General features: G+C 55.8%; 1 protein-coding gene across 1 annotated transcript in view; it reads left to right on the top strand.

Annotated features, from left to right (window-relative positions):
- LOC129706079 (maestro heat-like repeat-containing protein family member 1) overlaps window positions 1-18,290 on the top strand; it is a 100,440-nt gene that overhangs the window by 56,764 nt on the left and 25,386 nt on the right. Inside the window, 11 exon segments of the mRNA XM_055650055.1 lie at window positions 547-666; window positions 1,188-1,310; window positions 2,896-3,042; window positions 7,478-7,504; window positions 8,946-9,074; window positions 12,444-12,553; window positions 14,053-14,170; window positions 15,676-15,780; window positions 17,476-17,611; window positions 18,166-18,260; window positions 18,262-18,285. Of these exon segments, the coding sequence (XP_055506030.1) occupies window positions 547-666; window positions 1,188-1,310; window positions 2,896-3,042; window positions 7,478-7,504; window positions 8,946-9,074; window positions 12,444-12,553; window positions 14,053-14,170; window positions 15,676-15,780; window positions 17,476-17,611; window positions 18,166-18,260; window positions 18,262-18,285 (1,134 nt within the window).

The raw sequence follows: 18,290 nt of genomic DNA, 5'->3' as shown, positions 1-18,290 counted from the left end.
CTCTCACCTTAAACCTGTTCCATGAGACAAGGAATGGCAGATGCTGGTTTACACAAAGATGCCCTTGATGAGTACAAGTATCAGGGGTTATGGGGAGAAGACAGGAGAATGGGGTTGATGGAAAGATGGATTGGCTATGATTGAATGGCGGACTTGAATCAATGGGCCGAATGGCCTAATTCTGTTCCTAGCACTCATGAACCCAAACAGAATGGATCAGGCAACATCTTCAAAGAAGGGTCTCGACCCAAAATGTCACAAGTTCCTTTTTCCATAGATGCTGCCTGATCTGCAGAGTTACTCCAGTATTTTGTGTCTATGGTATAAACCAGCACCTGCAGTTCCTTCCTACAACTTGAGTTAGTCCAGCACTTTATCTTTTTTCCCCTATTTTGGGTTAAAGGTTGTGTGCATTCACCGTATCTATTCCCCTCATGATTTTCACACACGTCTACAAGGCCAGCCCGCAACCTCGTGTGCTTCAGGGAATAGTTGTGATGGTTGGTGGTTTACTAATGGCTGCCTGCCCCCGTCTCTGGCCACCAGGGGTTCCTGTACAAGTGTGCGGGGGTGGCGCTGCGTCAGATCCCCAACAGCGACGTGGTGAGGAGGCAACTGATGGAGCTGCTGCAGAGTGTGAGGCACTCGGAGATCCTGGAGAGGGAGGTGAGAGGGGCCACGCACACACACACACACATCCCACACAGCAGCCTGCAGGGGCGGTGAGGGGAGGGGGGTGAGTGAGGGGGAGGTGAGGGAGGGGCACACTGGGGGTGGGGTGAGGAGGGGGGGGATGAGGGAGGGGTGGGTGGGTGAGGGGGGGTGAGGGAGGGGAGAGGGGGGGTGAGGGAGGGGGGAGGGGGGGGCGGGTGAGGGAGGGGGGGGGGTGAGGGGTTAGGGGGGGGGTGAGGGAGGGGGGGAAGGAGGGGGGGGGGGTAAGGGAGGGGTGTGTGAGGGAGGAGGGGTGAGGCAGGGTGGGTGAGGGAGAGGCAATGAGGGGGGGGGTGGGTGCGGAGGGCGAGGGTGAGGGAGGGAGGTGTGAGGGGTGAGGGGAGGGGGGAGGGAGGGTGGGGTGGTGAGGGAGGGGGATGAGGGAGGGGGGTGAGGGAGAGGGCAGTGAGGGGGGGGGGGGGGGGGGGGGTGGGTGAGGGAGTACCACACTAAGACTAACGCTGGTTTGCCTGCAGGGAGTTGCTGTCTGCGTGGGCTTCTGTGCCACAACACACCTCGATGACACCCTCAGCAAACTGCAGGACTTCGGCAAGTCCGACATCCTCAAGAAGTCTCCCAGTCTCTTCCACATCCTTAAGGTATGAATGAACACTCCATTGTCACAATGTGACGAGTCACAGTGATAATCCTTGCTTGCGTACCCAAGGTATGCGAATAGTGGCCACATAAAGGGTGTTGACGTAGTAACCCCCATGCCCGGTCCCCCTTTGTCATCCCCCCCCCCCTCATGCCGGGTTCCTTCCCCCGGCAGCGGCCTCCCGACTTCCACGTGTCCATCCTCGTCTGTCGGTGGGCGCCGAACCGACCTCTCCGCTATCGCTGCCGGCTCCTCTCCGGGCGCCTCCATGGTCAGAGCAGTCGAGGCCCCTTCTCCATCAGCCTGGGTTACGTTTATTTTTACATTTACCAAGCCAATTAACCTGCAAACCTGTACGTCTTTGGAGTGTGGGAGGAAACCGAAGATCTCTGAGAAAGCCCACGCAGGTCACGGGGAGAACGTACAAACTCCGCACAGACAGCACCCGTAGTCGGGATGGAACCCGGATCTCCGGCGCTGCATACGCTGTAAGGCAGCAACTCTACCGCTGCGGCGCTGAGTGTGAGCCCAGTAACTCCAATCTGTCGGTGATGGCATGGTGGAGCAGCGGTAGAGTTGCTGCCTGACTGGGGTTCGACTCTGTGGTCAGTCCTGGCAGTGAAATGGTCAGGAACACTCTGCCTCTGAGAAGGACCTTTTCTCAGGATCCCCAAACTGGGCTGAGCCTTTTCAAGAGTCAAGAATGCTTTATTGTCTATCACATGTCCCAGATTCTTAAGGACCTGTCCCACTGTACGAGGTAATTCAAGAGTTCCCCAGATTCGAACTCGGAGAATGTCCGTAGCTGCCTGGATTAGAGGGTGGACTCAAAATGCTGGAGTAACACAACGGGTCAGGCAGCATCTCTAGGCGGCGATAGAGTTGCTGCCTCACGGCGCCAGGGACCCGGGTTCGATCCCGACTACAGATGCTGTCTGTACGGAGTTTGCATGTTCCCTCCGTGACCTGCGTGAGTGTTCACCGACTGCTCCGGTTCCCCACCCACATTCCAAAGACGTGTAAATTTGTAGGTTAATTGGCTTCTGGAAATTGGCCTTGGTGTGTAGGATAAACTGGTGATTGTTGATTGGTGCAGTCTTGGTGGACTTGGACCCTCCCTTCCCATCATCTCTCCTCCCCTCAACTCCACTCACCTCCACTCCCCTCATCTCCCCCTCCTCTCCCCTCATCTCCCCTCACCTCCCCTCCCCTCCTCTCCTCTCCCCTCTTCCCTCCTCTCCTTTCCCTTCTCCCCTCCTCACACCTCCGCTTCCCTCCCATCCTTTCCGCTCCTCTTCCCTCCGCTCCTCTCCCCTCCCCAACTAGAGAGAGCGCTCCTCACCTACCATCGACGTCATTGGAGACCCTCGGACTATCTTTAATCGACGTCATTGGAGACCCTGGGACTATCTTTAATCGGACTTTACAGGACTTTACCTTGCACTAAACATTATTCCCTTGATGCCGTGCCTGTACCTATTGGGCGGCTGGATTGTGATCACGTGTGGTCTTTGCGCGGACGGGCAAGCATGTAACGGAGCAGATTTCACGTGGCAATACACTGAGGTGGGCGTGCGGTGTTGCAGGACAAGTCTGACGTGGAGCTGGAGAAGGCCAAGAGCACGGTGATCCTGTGCTACGGGTACCTGACCCTGCACGCACCCGAGGACCAGATCCTGGCCAGGGTGGAGAAGGACGTGGTCAAGCATGTCCTCGCCCACTTCAACACCAAGGTAAGGAATCGGCAGCTCACCGTCCCTCACCTCCCGCCCGTGTCTCCACGCACGGCAAACAAGCCGGCACATTGTGGCACAGTCACTCTTCCCTCTCCTCCCCGCTTCCTCCCCTCCCCCCCCGAAGGAATTCCACCAGGATATCAGTCTGTGATCGTGCCTCATCCCACCTCACCCTGTATCCATGCATCTCTCCCGAGAAGGAATTCCACCGGGAGCCTCAGTCTGGAATCGTGCCTTGTCCCACCTCACCCAGTGTCCAGTGAAAGCAAGCATGCAGGTACAACAGGCAGTGAAGAAAGCCAATGGCTTCATATCGAGTGGAGTTGAGTATAGGGGCAAAGAGGTCCTTCTGCAGTTGTACAGGGCCCTAGTGACACCACACCTGGAGTATTGTGTGCAGTTTTGGTTTCCTAATTTGAGGAAGGACATTCTTGCTATTGAGGGAGTGCAGTGTAGGTTCGCCAGGTTAATTCCTGGGATGGCGGGACTGTCATATGATGAAAGAATGGAGCGACTGGGCTTGTATTCACTTGAATTTAGGATAAGAGGGGATCTTATAGAAACATATAAAATTACTAGACCAAGTGCAGACCCGTTGGGTCTGTTCCCCCAACGTGCGGTTAACCACCCTATCTACTGACGGCATGCAGCCCCAACTTGCACTAACACATCCCCCCCGTAGGGAGGGGGCTAATTACCGGGGTTAGATAGTGAGGGCAAGATTAGAATTTGCTCCTTTTACAGAGAGAGAGACCACCCTATCTAAGAGAGCATAGCCCCCAAGAGGCAGTCACATCTGGAGAGGGAAGGGGGAGGGTGGGAGTGAGGGGGGAAAGGTGGGGCAGGAGAGAGAGAGAGAGACAGAGGGGGAGAGAGGGGGGGCTATAGAGGGGGGTGGGGGGGTGGAGCAGGGGGGAAGAGGAAGGGGGGGTGAGGGGGGAAAGGTGGGGGAGGAGGGGAGAAGGAGTTAGAGAGGGGGGAGAGAGAGAGGGAGGGGGTTAGAAGGGGGTGAGGAGGAGTGGGGAAAGGGGGGGAGAGAGGAGGGGGGGGAGAGAGAGGGGGGGGAGGGAGGAGGGGGAGGGAGGAGAGAGAGGGGGGGGGGAGAGAAAGGGGGGAGGAGAGAGGAGGGAGAGAGGGGAGGAGGAGGGAGAGGGGAGGGGAGAGAGAGGGAAGAGGAGAGAGGAGGGGGAGAGAGAGAGAGAGAGGGTTCCTTTTTTTAGAAACCAAACAACATTTGCAGGTTCCTCAACTAACCATATTTTAATTTTCAAACACATTAGGGTACTCACAGCTGTGGAGACATTTGTTCAGTGTTATCAGAGCTCTGATTGAGGCACACCACTTGCAGAGGACTGATTGAGGGACCACTTGCAAAGACTAATTGAGGCACACCACTTCCTGTTTTTTTAGAGCAGGGGCAGGGAGAGAGAGAATGGGGAATTTTGTAAAAAAAAACCTTTTTATCTCTGTCATTTTTTCAAAACGGGAAAAACTCGGAACACATGCAGGCAGGGCCTCTTTTTCCCAAAAATAACCACAGGTTTTAATTCTGTCGGAAACCGCAGCATGGGAACTCAAAACCGGTCAAGAACAGACTTTCAGTGTATAGATCAAGAGACTGAGGCTAGAGGCACAAACATGTTCCCTGGTGTTTATAGATCCAGAACCAGGGGCCACCTTTAAGAATAAGGGGTAGCCATTTAGAAGAGAGATGAGGAAAAAATTTTGTAAGAAAGTTGTGAATTTGTGTGGAATTCTCTGTCAGAAGGCAGTGGAGGCTGATTCACTGGATGCTTTCAATAGAGAGTTAGATAGAGCTCTTAGGGCTAGCGGAATCAAGGGATTATGGAGAGAAGGCAGGAACGGGGTACTGATTGGGGATGATCAGCCATGATCACATTGAATGGCGGTGCTGGCTCGAAGGGCCGAATGGCCTACTCCTGCACCTATTGTGTATGTATCCATGCCAGACCTTGGCCTATCCCAGAGTAAGGAAGCCTTCCCTCCAGCTCTCCCGCTAAAGTGGCTCTGGGCGCGCCACCTCAACGCTTCCTGGCGCCCTCTTCCTCCTTCTACGCGGTGTAAGTGGGAAGAACGTCAGGATACTCTCCCCTCCCGGCTGGGGCCGGTGCTGAAGGAACTCGGCACCATCCGGACTAACGCCGCACTCTGTTGCCACACCATCCACCCACCCTCAACGCTCACGCCGTTACCACTGGGGCACAGTGTGGGGCAGCCGCCTGGCCTGGCCTCTTCCAACCCCCCCCACCCCCCTCCCAAATCCACAAACTAACACCCGTGCCCGACACGCCCCGACATTGCTTTGGGCAATGTAGATGGAGCTTCACTCTGTGACTGTCCCGTCTCCTTTTTTTTCTATTTATTCAGAAAGCAAAAACAAACGCAGAGTATTAACACATTCAAAGGCTGCCCATGTTGACAGCTTTCAAATAAACGATCTAATTAACATATCGCCATCTTTATCAACAATACACTCGATCTCCCCGCGGTGACCAGCATTCACGGAAAGCCTCCAGAGTCCCCGTGGTCACTGCTTGTTCCCTCTCCAGGGACACACGGGCACGGACGTACTGTAGGCCCGGAAAAGGGTCAGGCAGCCGACCCCAGTGTGACCATCGACCGCCCGCTGCCTGGACCCGCCAATGGCCATCATGGCCAGGCCCAGGAGCAGACGGACAGGGAGATCCCTCCCGACCTTCCCCCCTCTGTACCGGGTGCCCAAATATCAGGAGCGCGGGGCGTATTCCCTTGTTCCATATCCATGGGAATTTTTTTTTCCATTTCCTCACACGGACCTTATTCAGTATTTAAATTTTACAGTGTCTCAGAAGGTACAAAGGTGAGGAAGAGACCGTGTTCCATGTGTACATAGAGTGTGAGAGGTTGCAGCCACTGTTCGAGTATCTGAAAGGGCTGCTCCTCAAGTTTTGGCTACATTTTAGTCCAACGCTATTAATTTATGGGCACCCGGTACAGAGGGGGGATGGATGGGATGGAGGAGGGGGTCTCCCTGTCGGTGTGCTCCTGGGCCTGGTCAAGATGGTCCAGGCAGCGGGCAGTCGATGGCCGCACAGCAGTCACCTGCCTGCCCCTTTTCCGGGGTTACGTCCGAGCTCGTGTGTCCCTAGAAAAGGAACATGCGGTGTCCATGCGGTGTGGAGGCCTTCTGTGAACGCTGGTCACCACAGGAGGTTGAATATATTATACATAAAAATGTTAATATTTTAATTTGGTCATTTTGTTTAAATTGCTTGAGCTTTTTCCGGGTCTACGTCCGTGCCCGCCTGTCCCTGGAGAGGGAACACGCGGTGTCCATGGGGACTTTGGAGGCCTTCCGTGAATGCTGGTCGCCGTTGGAGGTCGAGTGTTTTGTTGATAAAGTTGACGTTATATTAATTTGATGATCGTTTGTTTGTAGACTGTCAACATAGGCAGTCTTTGATTGTGTTAATACTCTTATGTTTATTTTTATTTTTGGAATAAAAGTAGTTTCATATATTAAAAAAAAGAAAAAAAAAGAAGGTACAAAGACTTTCAATGGTCACATTACATCAGGCAATGATTACAATACAATGGTGGCATCTTCAAACAAGAGGACATGACTTCAGAATTAAGGGACAGAAGTTTAGGGGTAATATGAGGGGGAACTTCTTTACTCAGAGAGTGGTAGCGGTGTGGAATGAGCTTCCAGTGGAAGTGGTGGAGGCAGGTTCATTGGTATCATTTAAAAATAAATTGGATAGGCATATGGATGAGAAGGGAATGGAGGGTTATGGTATGAGTGCAGGCAGGTGGGACTAAGAGGGAAAAAAAATTTGTTCGGCACGGACTTGTAGGGCCGAGATGGCCTGTTTCCGTGCTGTAATTGTTATATGGTTATATGGTTTATCTACAATACACTCAACCCCCCCCCCCCCCCCCCGCCCCCCACCCCACCGCGGTGACCAACGTTCACATGAAGACCTCCAGTGTCCCATAGACACCGCATGTTCCTTCTCCAGGGACACACGGGCACGGACATAGGCCCGGAAGAGGGAGAGGCAGCCGACTCTGGGTGACCATCGACCCCCAGGCCCAGGAGCAAACGGAGAGGGAGATCCCACCACCCCCCCCACCCCACCCCCTCACTCCCTGCCTTGTGCCCAAATACCCAAAACATCAGACTAAAATGCAACCACAACTTGAGGAGCAGCCCTTGCAGATACTGGTACAGGGCTGCAGCCTCTCACACCCCGTATACACGTGGAACACGGTCTCCTCCTCGCTGCAGGATAGTGTGACGGGGAATGGTTCGGAGGGAGCTTCACTCTGACACTATCACTGAGCCGTGCTAGTCTGCTCCCTCCAGCAGGGGCTGTAACCTGTTGCATTCACTGTGGGATTTGCTGATGTGCTTTCACTTGTCCCACAGGTTCTGGGCATTAAAGTTGAGACCAAGGTACAGTGTGACCCACCCCCCACCTCAGGGCCTGCCATGGCAGCTCTGCCTCCCTCCTCCCCTCTGGAGGAGTTCAACCTCTCTCCCTCTCTCTGTCACTCACCATCCTGCTAACCCGTGCTCTCTCTGTCTCTCTCTCTCTCCGTCGAAACCTCCGCTCTGTCCGCAGTGGGCGCTGGGGTCGCCGTGGTCTGATATACGACCTCCGACCTGCGACCCTCATCACCCGGTTAGGGGGGAGGGGCAGAACGTTCCGGAATCTGGCTCCATCGGTCTGCACCCCGTCGTGAGATGATTGCTCTCACTGCCCCCTCAAGGTTGTGCAGGTACAGGGGAGGCCTTTCGGCCCCTCCAACGGGCCATCAGGACAGGAGGGGGAGGCCACTCGATCCATCTGTCTGTGCTGGTTCTTGGTACAAGATCAACACCCCTCAAACTCTCAGCTGCTGCTCCGGCTCCTTCTGGAAGTTTCCGTTGTGCCAACTTCCGTCTCCTCATCAGGACGGGACTCCTGGATCAACTCCCCCCCCCCCTCCCGAACAGCCGGGGGGCCCAAAATTCCCTGAACCCTGTCGTGTTTAGTTTATAGACACACGTGGAAACAGGCCCTTCAGCCCACTGAGTCCGTGCTGACCTGGTGATCCCCGCACACTAATGGGGCTGTCCCACTGTACGAGCTAATTCAAGAGTTCTCCCGAGTTTGCCCTGATTCGAACTCGGAGAATTACGGTAATGGCCGCTCGTGGGTACTCGGGGCTCTCGTGGACAATTTTCAACATGTTGAAAAATCTTCACAAGTCTTCTCGAGCTTCCCGAGTCCCTGCCGTTAGCGTTACGAGCCGCTAAGAGACGTCCCGAGCTCCGACGTCCCCGCTACGTACATTCTACGTGCTTACCACGAGTTTGATTTTTGTTTAAACTCGGGAGAGCTCTTGGAATGAACTCGTACAGTGGGACAGGGCCATTACGCTACCCAGCGCACACTTGGGACAAAACACAGAAGCCAATTAACCTAGAAAACCCCACACTTCTTTGGAACGTGGAAGGAAAGCCCACACAGGTCACGGGGAGAACGTACAAACTCTGTACACACAGCACCTGTACTCAGGATTGAACCGGCTGTGAGGCAGCAACTCTACCGCTGCGCCACCGTGCCCTACTGAACCCCTGCCCCACCTCCCTCAGTGCCTGACACACAGTGTCACGGTCGCTACCTGAGGTGGTGGGGGGGTAAAAGCACTGTCCCCCCTCCACCTCTTCCCCCTTGCCCTGGACCTCGGCATTGCAAGCTGTAAGCTGCTGCAGCCACTAACTGGTCTCCCTCCCCCTCCCTGCTCCCCGCTCTGACCTACGTCTCTTTCTCTCTCTTTCTCTCTCTCTCTTTCTCTCTCTCTCGCTCTCTCCGACCGGTGCCTGGGTGGTGACTTGCCTCCGTCTCCAGGACATGACCATTAAGCTGAGCCTGATGAAGACCCTCACGCTGATCGCCAGGGCCATCCACGCCAGCAGCAGCAGGAGAAACATCCCCTACACCTTCTCGCAGAAGGGGGAGTTGCTACACTACATGCAGGTAAAACTCTCCGGACGCCGGCCTGTGGTGGCCACACTGGGCCAGCATCCATTCATTATTGTGGAGGAAGGAACTGCAGTCACTGGAGTACTGGAGCAACTCAGCGGGACGGGCAGCATCTTCGGAGAGAAGGAATGGGTGTCAAGACCCTTCTTCAGAAAAAAAACATTGTTTTTCATGTGGGACCCAAATAAGTTCATTCCCCTTTAAAGGGTGGATTTTCTTAACTCATATGCAACGTGCTGGCACAATGCTGCTCCGGTGAGTCACTGGAGAATCAGAAATGAGTTACTCCAGCATTTTGTGTCTATCCTGTGTCTTTAAACCAGCATCTGCAGTTCCTTCCTACAGGTAACGGTGGATTAATCGATTCTTAATAGTCATGGGTACCAACACACACAGTAAACCCATGCCTGCCATCCAGTCAAATCACGCCCTACCTCAGCGGAATAGTCATAGAGTGCGATGGTGTGGAAACAGGCCCTTCGGCCCAACCTGTCCATACCGCCCAACATGCCCCGTCCACACCAGACTCCCCCAGACGGCCTTCTACCCTCCGTACACCTCTCCATTTCTAACTGCCGGCGTGACGTCAACTGTCTCAAGTTTTCCACTCCCCTTACCTACTCTAACCTTTCCCCTTCTGAACGTACAGTACTCCGCTCACTCTGCAGCAACCCCGACAATAGACAATAGGTGCAGGAGTAGGCCATTTGGCCATTCGAGCCAACACTGCCATTCAATGTGATCATGGCTGATCATCCCCAATCAGTACCCCGTTCCTGCCTTCTCCCCATATCCCCTGACTCCGCTATGTTTAAGAGCCCTATCTAGCTCTCTCTTGAAAGCATCCAGAGAACCGGCCTCCATCGCCCTCTGAGGCAGAGAATGCCACAGACTCACCACTCTCTGTGTGTAAAAGTGTTTCCTCATCTCCGTTCTAAATGGCTTACTCCTTATTTTTAAACTGTGGCCCCTGGTTGTGGACTCCCCCCGACATTATCACCAAACAAGTCGACAAGGGAGGTGCCGTGGTAGTCTGGCGCGCTGACCTCTACCGGGCTGAGGCCAGGCGACAACTCTCAGACACCTCCTCCTACTAATCCTGGGAACATGATCCCACAGACGAGCACCAGGCCATCATGTCGCAGATTATTTTTTATAGAAGTCTGAAGAAGGGTCTCGTAGATACATAGACTATAGGTGCAGGAGTAGGCCATTCGGCCCTTCGACCCAGCACCGCCATTCAATGTGATCATGGCTGATCATCCCCAATCAGTACCCCGTTCCTGCCTTCTCCCCATATCCCCTGACTCCGCTACCACGAAGAGCTCTATCAAACTCTCTTGAAAACATCCAGTGAATCGGCCTCCACTGCCTTCTGAGGCAGAGAATTCCACAGATTCACAACTCTCTGTGTGAAAATGTTTTTCCTCGTCTCAGTTCTAAATGGCCTCCCCTTATTCTTAAACTGTGGCCCCTGGTTCTAGACTCTCCCAACATCGGGAACATGTTTCCTGCAGCTAGCATGTCCAAACCCTTAATAATTTAATGTTTCTATAAGATCCCCTCTCATCCTAAATTCCAGTGAATACAAGCCCAGCCGCTCCATTCTCTCAGCATATGACAGTCCACCATCCCGGGAATGACCAAAACTGCACACAATACTCCAGGTGTGGTCTCACTAGGGCCCTGTACAACTGCAGAAGGACCTCTTTGCTCCTATATTCGATTCATGTTGTTATAAAGGCCAACATGCCATTCACTTTCTTCACTGCCTGCTGTACCTGCATGCTTAGTTTTATAGACTGATGAACAAGGACCCCCAGATCCTGTTGTACTTCCCCTTTTTCCAACTTGACGCCATTTAGATAGTAATCTGCCTTCCTGTTTTTGCTACCAAAGTAGATAACCTCACATTTATCCACATTAAACTTCATCTGCCATGCATCTGCCCACTCAGTAGCCCGTTCCTGCCTTCTCCCCATATCCCTAAGAGCTAAATCTAACTCGTGAAAACGTCCAGACTAGAAAGGTACATAACATCTGCCTTTCCAGTCGTATCCTATAGGACGCTAATATTCCTGGATTCCTCGTCCTGTTTGCTTTCTTCACTGCCTGCTGTACCTGCGCTTTCCTCTCCATATACCTGTCCAAGTGTCCCTGCACAAGTTGGCCAGGTCCAGTGTACCTTGGTACACGTGACAATAAATTAAAACCAAACTGGACTGGGGCGGATTGGGGTAGAGTTGTCACAAGTGATTGGAGCCAGGATTAGGCCACTCAGCCCATCAAGTCTACTCTGCCATCTCTCCCTCCTAACTCCATTCTCCTGCTTTCTCCCCATAAGCCCTGAAGCCCGTACTAACCATATAACCATATAACAATTACAGCACGGAAACAGGCCATCTCGGCCCTACAAGTCCGTGCCGAACAACTTTTTTTCCCCTTAGTCCCACCTGCCTGCACTCATACCATAACCCTCCATTTCCTTCTCATCCATATGCCTATCCAATTTATTTTTAAATGATACCAATGAACCTGCCTCCACCACTTCCACTGGAAGCTCATTCCACACCGCTACCATTCTCTGAGTAAAGACGTTCCCCCTCATATTACCCCTAAACTTCTGTCCCTTAATTCTGAAGTCATGTCCTCTTGTTTGAATCTTCCCTATTCTCAAAGGAAAAAGCTTGTCCACATCAACTCTGTGTATCCCTCTCATCATTTTAAAGACCTATATCAAGTCCCCCCTTAAACTTCTGCGCTCCAGGGAATAAAGACCTAACTTATTAATCAACTAATCAAGAATCTAAGATTAATTAAGAAAAAGAAAAAGAAAAATTAAAGAAGAATCTAAGATCTAATTAATAGTACTAATCAAGAATCTAAGACAGACAGAAAACGCTGGAGTAACAGCAGCACAGGCAGCATCTCTGGAGACAAGGAATGGGTGACGTTTCAGGTTCAGACCCTTCTTCAGACAGACAAGAATCTATCTCTGTTTCTGCCTTAAAAATATCCACTGACTTGGCCTCCACAGCCTTCTGTGGCAAAGAATTCCACAGATTCACCCCCCTCTAAAGAAATTCCTCCTCATCTCCTTCCTAAAGGAACGTCCTTTAATTCTGATGCTATAACCTCCAGTCCTAGACTCTCCCACTAGTCGAAACATCCTCTCCACATCCAAGTCTTTCACTATTCTGTATGTTTCAATGAGGTTCCCCCCTCATCCTTCTAAACTTGAGCGAGTAGAGGCCCAGTGGTGCTAAACGCTCATCATATGTTGACCCACTGTGTGTTCACCGCTCTGACTGCTGACCCTGTCACCGTTCATCTCTCTCTCCCCTCCCCTCCCCTCTGCGGCAGGACGTGATCCGGGCAGAGCAAGCGGATGCCCTGAGGACCCCGATACGCCAACACGCCATCACCACCTGCACCCACCTGCTGTATCCTGCACAGCCCTGGCTACTGGGGGAGTGAGGTGGAGGAGGGGGGGATGAGAGGGCGAGAGGGGGTGGGGGAGGGGGTGGGGCGATGAGGGTGGTGGAGAGGGGAGACGGGGAAGGGGGGCGCGGAGGGGGATGAGGGGTTGGTGGTTGGGGAGTGGGAGTGGAGCGGGGCAGGGTGGAGGGGGTGAGGGAGGGTTGATGGGAGGGGGAGGGGGGTTGGTTGATGGGGAGGGGGAGTGGAGGATGGAGAGGAAGGGGGGCGGGGAGGGGGGAGGGAGGAGGGGTGTGGTGAGGGGGAGGGGGGTGGTTGTCGAGGGGAGATGGGGTCTGGGAGGGTGGGGGGGGAGGGGAGACGGGAGGGGGGGGAGGGGTGGTTGTGAGGAGACGCGTTGGCGAAGGGGAGGGAGGGTGAGGGAGGGGGCGGGGGAGGGGGGTTGGTTGATGGGGGAGGGGGTGGGGAGAGTGGGAGACGGGGGAGAGGGAGGGGGCGGAGGGAAGGAGGGTGTGGATGAGATGGTGTGTTCTCAGCACCCTGTGCTCTGGGAGAGGGAGGGGGGGGGGGGGTGATGTGTGTGTGTGCTCCTTGCCCTGCGTGCAGCAAGCTAGGCCACCCCGCTGGGGGAGGTGGACACGTTGGGGGAGGTGAAGGGTGGACACTGTTTCCCTCCTCCTATCCCCTTTCTATTCTAATCCCTTTTCCCCTCTTCTTGGGAGCGGGAGAAACATGTTACGTGTGTTTGGGCTGCACCACTGTGTGGCCCCAGCCTCGACCGCCTCAGCAAGGGGGGGGGAGAAAGGGATCACAATCTCAGAGAGGGGGGGGGTGAGGCCTGGGGTGTCCAAACGCCACACTGTGGGGTGGCGAGTGGGGGGGGGGGGGTGGGGGAGTGTTCCGCTGTGTGGGGGGGGTAGGGGGGGGAGTGTCGCACTGTGTGGGGGAGGGGGGGGGTGGAGTGTTAACTGTGGGGGTGGGGGGGTTGGGGGAGTGTACACTGTGTGGTGGGGGGGTGGGGGAAGGTGTTACACTGTGTGGGGAGGGGTGGTGGGCGGGGAGTGTTACACTGTGTGGGGGGGGGGGGGTGGGGGAGTGTTACACTGTGGGTGGGGGGGGTGGTGGAGGTACCTGTGTTCACGTGTGGGGGTGGGTGGGACTGTGGGGTGGTGGGGCTTTGTTCCACTGTGTGGGGGGGGGTGGGTGGGTGGGGGGGTGTGTGGGGGAGTGTTACACTGTGTGGGAGGGGGGGGAGGGGGGGAGTGTTCACACTGTGTGGTGAGGGCTGGCATTTTCCTTTTGTGGGATGCAGGAGACTGGGAAGATTGGGTGACAGTCTCCGCGCACAATGTCCATAGATGGCAGTGGGCGTGCTGTGCTGTTCTGAGCGGCAGAGATCAGTGCTGGGGTGTAATATTGGGGCTGCCACGTTGTGGCGCAGCCTGTAAGAGTGGTATCCTGCCTCACAGCGACGGAGACCCGGGTTCCATTCCCGACTGTCTGTACGGCGTTGTAACTGCTCCCCGTGGCCGAGTGTGGGGTTTATGCCCGGATGTTTTGTGGGTGGGACGGACTGTGGTGAGCGGGCGCTGACGGAGAGGACCTGCGGTTCTTGCCCACAGGTTCTGTACGAGGACACGCTGGCCGCCTTGGCAGGAACTGCCTGAAACAGATCTCTACCAGGACTCAGCCCTGACCAATAGACAACGTCTACAAGGGTGAGGGGGGGGCAACGGGGTTGGGGAGAGGAGGGGAAAAAGGGAAAGTGGGGGAGGGGGTTGGGGAGAGAGGAGCGACGAGGGGGAGACGTTTGGGGAGGGGGGGGGATGGTGGGAGGTTGGGGACGGGGGGGGATGGGTGAGGAGGGGGGAGAGGGGAGGGGGAGAGTGGAGGTAGGGGGGAAGGGGGGAGGGGTTGGGAGTGGGGGGTGGGGGGAGAGGAGGGGGGGGAGAGGGAGGGGGGGGAGGGCGTGGGTTTTTCCAGGGTGGGGAGAGGGGGAGGGGGCGTTGGGAGGACGGAGGTGACTTTGTTTGGGGGGTGAGGGCGAGGTCGGAGGAGGGGGTTTTAGTGGGGCTGAGTGGGGGGGAGACGGGGTTCGGTCCTGTCGGTGGGGGGAGGGATGGAGAGAGGGGGGGGGTGGATGTGGCGTTATCTTGCCCCCAGTTGGGGGCGAGGAGGAGGGGGGGTATCATGGGGAGGGGGGAGTGGCCCCCGAGGAGGGAGGGAGCAGGAGACCTCTGGGGCAGGGGGTCTAGCTGGAGGGAGGGAGAGGTCAGGGGGGGACAGGGGCCCCGGTTTTCTGGCAACCTGCCTAACCGTGAGGGGCAGAGAGAGAGGAGAGAGTGGGGAGAGACGGGGTGCGGAGACGCGGGTCCTACGGGGGGGGAGAGAGATGAAGGGGGAGGTGAGGGGGGGAAGGGGGACCTGTTGGGGAGACAATTCACTGGTCGGCCTGGGTGGGTTGGGGATAGGAGGCGGGGGGGGGGGAGCGTTTGGGGGTCTCCTCCACCGGTTTGCGGCTTACTCTGGGTGCTGCCACACTCTCCCCCACAAATGGCCCCAACACTCTTCCCTGGCTTTTTTTTCCCCCCCCTGGCCCCCAACTCTCTCCCCACTCCTCTCCACAGGGGCCCCCAAACTTTTGGTGCGGGGGCGGGGCGGCCCCCCCGCCCCCCCGCGGGATATCTAATGGATGGTGGGGGGGGGGGGGGGGGGGGGGGGGGGAGGGGTGGGGGGTTGTGGGAGGGGGGATGGTGGTGGGTGTGGTGGTGTGTGAGATTTGGGGTGTGTGTGACATGTGTGGTGGGGGGGAGGGGATGGGGGTGTGAGGTGGGAGGACGGGGGGCGAGGGTGTGTGTGGGGGTGAGCAGTAGCCTGGTGCAGTCACTGGGTATGGTGTAAACGTCTCAAGGGATCTGCATAACCGTCCATTAGAGCCTTGAGACATGCGTGGTATGAGCTTCGGAGGTGACCTCGGTATAACAGAGAATTGAGTGGTGGTATGTAATGGTTTGTGGTACATGGGCTTGCATTGTAAATGCAGTTTGTGGGGATAGCTGGGTCGGTGCGGACCCGGTCGCGGGCCAAGTGTCCTGTTCCCGTTGCTGCATCTAAAACTAAAAGACAGTTTCCTGTGGGTTGCCCCCCCCCCCCCCAGCATGTGGAGGGGTGGATCATGTCTCCTCGCGAGTGTGAGAGGGAGCGAGCCGTCCTCACCACCTCCTCCCTGCTCGCCTTCTACCTGGACAAGCTGCAGGTCAGGGTAAGTCTACCTCGTACTGCCACCTGTCTCCCCGTGATGCAGAGACTCTCCCACACTCTCCCCCACACTCTCCCCCACACTCTCCCCCTACACACTCTCCCCCCACACTCTCCCCCAAACTCTCTCTCCCACACTCTCCCCCTCATACTTTCCCCCCCACACTCTCCCCCACACACTCTCACCCCACACTTCTCTCCCCCATACTCCCCCCCCCCCCACACTCTCCCCTACACACTCTCCCCCCCACACTCTCCCCCATACTCTCTGAAGCCCCGCCCCCCCACACTCTCCCCCACACACTCTCTCCCCACACTCTCTCCCCCACACTATCACTCTCTCCCACACTCTCTCCCTCACACTATCACTCTCTCCCACACTCTCTCCCTCACACTATCACTCTCTCCCACACTCTCTCTCCCACACTCTCTCCCCCACACTCTCTCCCCCACTCTCTCTCCCACTGTGATGCTGGTGACAGGAGAGACTTTTTGGGTGTGGTGTGTGTGTGTGTGTGGTGTGTGGTGTGTGGTGTGTGTGTGTGTGTGTGTGTGTGTGTGTGTGTGTGTGTGGTGATGGGGAGACTGCTGTGTGGGTGTGTGTGTGGTGGGACGGGGAGACTGCTGTGTGTGTGTGTGTGTGTGTGTGTGTGTGTGTGTGTGTGTGTGTGTGGTGCTGGTGACCGGGGAGGAACTTGCTGTGTGTGTGTGTGTGGTGACGGGGGAGACTGCTGTGTGTGTGTGTGGTGTGTGTGGTGATGGGGAGACTGCTGTGTGTGTGTGTGGTGGTGCTGGTGACGGGGAGACTGCTGTGTTTGTCTGTGTATGTGTGTGTGTGTGGTGCTGGGTGATGGGGAGACTGTGTTGTGTGTGTGTGTGTGTGTGGTGCTGGTGACGGGGGAGACTGCTGTGTGTGTGTGTGTGTGTGGTGCTGGTGATGGGGAGACTGTGTGTGTGTGTGTGTTGTGTGTGTGTGTGTGTGGTGATGGGGAGACTGCTGTGTGTGTGTGTGTGTGTGTGTGTGTGGTGATGGGGAGACTGCTGTGTTTGTCTGTGTGTGTGTGTGTGGTGATGGGGAGACTGCTGTGTTTGTCTGTGTGGGTGTGTGTGTGGTGATGGGGAGACTGCTGTGTTTGTCTGTGTGTGTGTGTGTGTGGTGCTGGTGATGGGGAGACTGTGTTGTGTGTGTGTGTGTGTGTGTGGTGCTGGTGATGGGGGAGACTGCTGTGTGTGTGTCTGTGTGTGTGTGTGTGTGTGTGGTGCTGGTGATGGGGAGACTGTGTGTGTGTGTGTGTGTGTGTGTGTGGTGTTGGTGATGGGGAGACTGCTGTGTGTGTGTGTGTGGTGTGGTGACGGGGAGACTGCTGTGTGTGGTGTGTGTGTGTGTGTGTGTGTGTGTGTGTGGTGCTGGTGACGGGGAAGGAGACTGCTGTGTGTGTGTGTGTGTGTGTGTGTGCTGGTGATGGGGAGACTGCTGTGTGTATGTGTGTGTGTGTGTGTGTGTGTGTGGTGCTGGTGATGGGGAGACTGCTGTGTGTGTGTGTGTGTGTGTGTGTGCTGGTGATGGGGAGACTGCTGTGTGTATGTGTGTGTGTGTGTGTGTGTGTGTGTGGTGCTGGTGACGGGGAGACTGCTGTGTGTGTGTGTGTGTGGTGACGGGGAGACTGCTGTGCTGGTGATGCTGCTGTGTCTCCCCCAGACGGTGGTGAGCTTCCACAGCCTGGGCTCGTTGTTGGGCCGGCTGGTTCCCCGCTGCATGGACCCAGCGGGGACAGTGAGACGCAGCGCCCTGCACGGACTACACTCACTCCTCTCCATACAGCAGCGCCATGCCGGTGAGTGGAGGGGGTGGGGTGATAGAGGGGACGTGAGGGAGGGAGGAGGAGGGGGGGGGTGGGAGGTGAGTGGCGTGGAGGGGAAGAGATGGTGGAGGGTGAATGTTCTCCGATGTTGGGGGAGTCCAGAACCAGGGGCCACAGTTTAAGAATAAGGAAGTAAGTCCCATTTAGAACTGAGATGAGGAAACACTTTATCTCACAGAGAGTTGTGAATCTGTGGAATTCTCTGCCTCAGAGGGCGGTGGAGGCCGGTTCTCTGGATGCTTTCAAGAGAGAGGTAGATAGGGCTCTTAAAGATAGCGGAGTCAGGGGATATGGAGAGAAGGCAGGAACGGGGTACTGATTGGGGATGATCAGCCATGATCACATTGAATGGCGGTGCTGACTCGAAGGGAAATGCCGAATGACCTACTGTCCTATTGTCTATTGACTGGTGGATGGGAGGGGCAGTGAGGAAGGGGTGGAGGGGGGATGGGGGGTGGCTGGTGGAGGTGAGGGGTAGGAGTGTGTGTGTGTGAGTGAGTGTGACCTCTCTCTCTCCCCGTCTCCAGGCTTTGCTCTGGACCACCGTGATGAGGCCGTGGAGAGACTGCGTACTCTGCCCGACACACCTTGGACCAGCCAGACAGCAAGCAAACAGTTCCACTCACTCCTGCTCGCAGATTGGGCAGGTCAG

This window comes from Leucoraja erinacea, chromosome 2, assembly GCF_028641065.1.
Source record: "Leucoraja erinacea ecotype New England chromosome 2, Leri_hhj_1, whole genome shotgun sequence".
In the NCBI taxonomy this organism is placed as follows: domain Eukaryota; kingdom Metazoa; phylum Chordata; class Chondrichthyes; order Rajiformes; family Rajidae; genus Leucoraja; species Leucoraja erinaceus.
The sequence above is the reverse complement of the archived record's forward strand: the minus strand, read 5'-3'. Positions and strand labels throughout refer to the sequence as shown.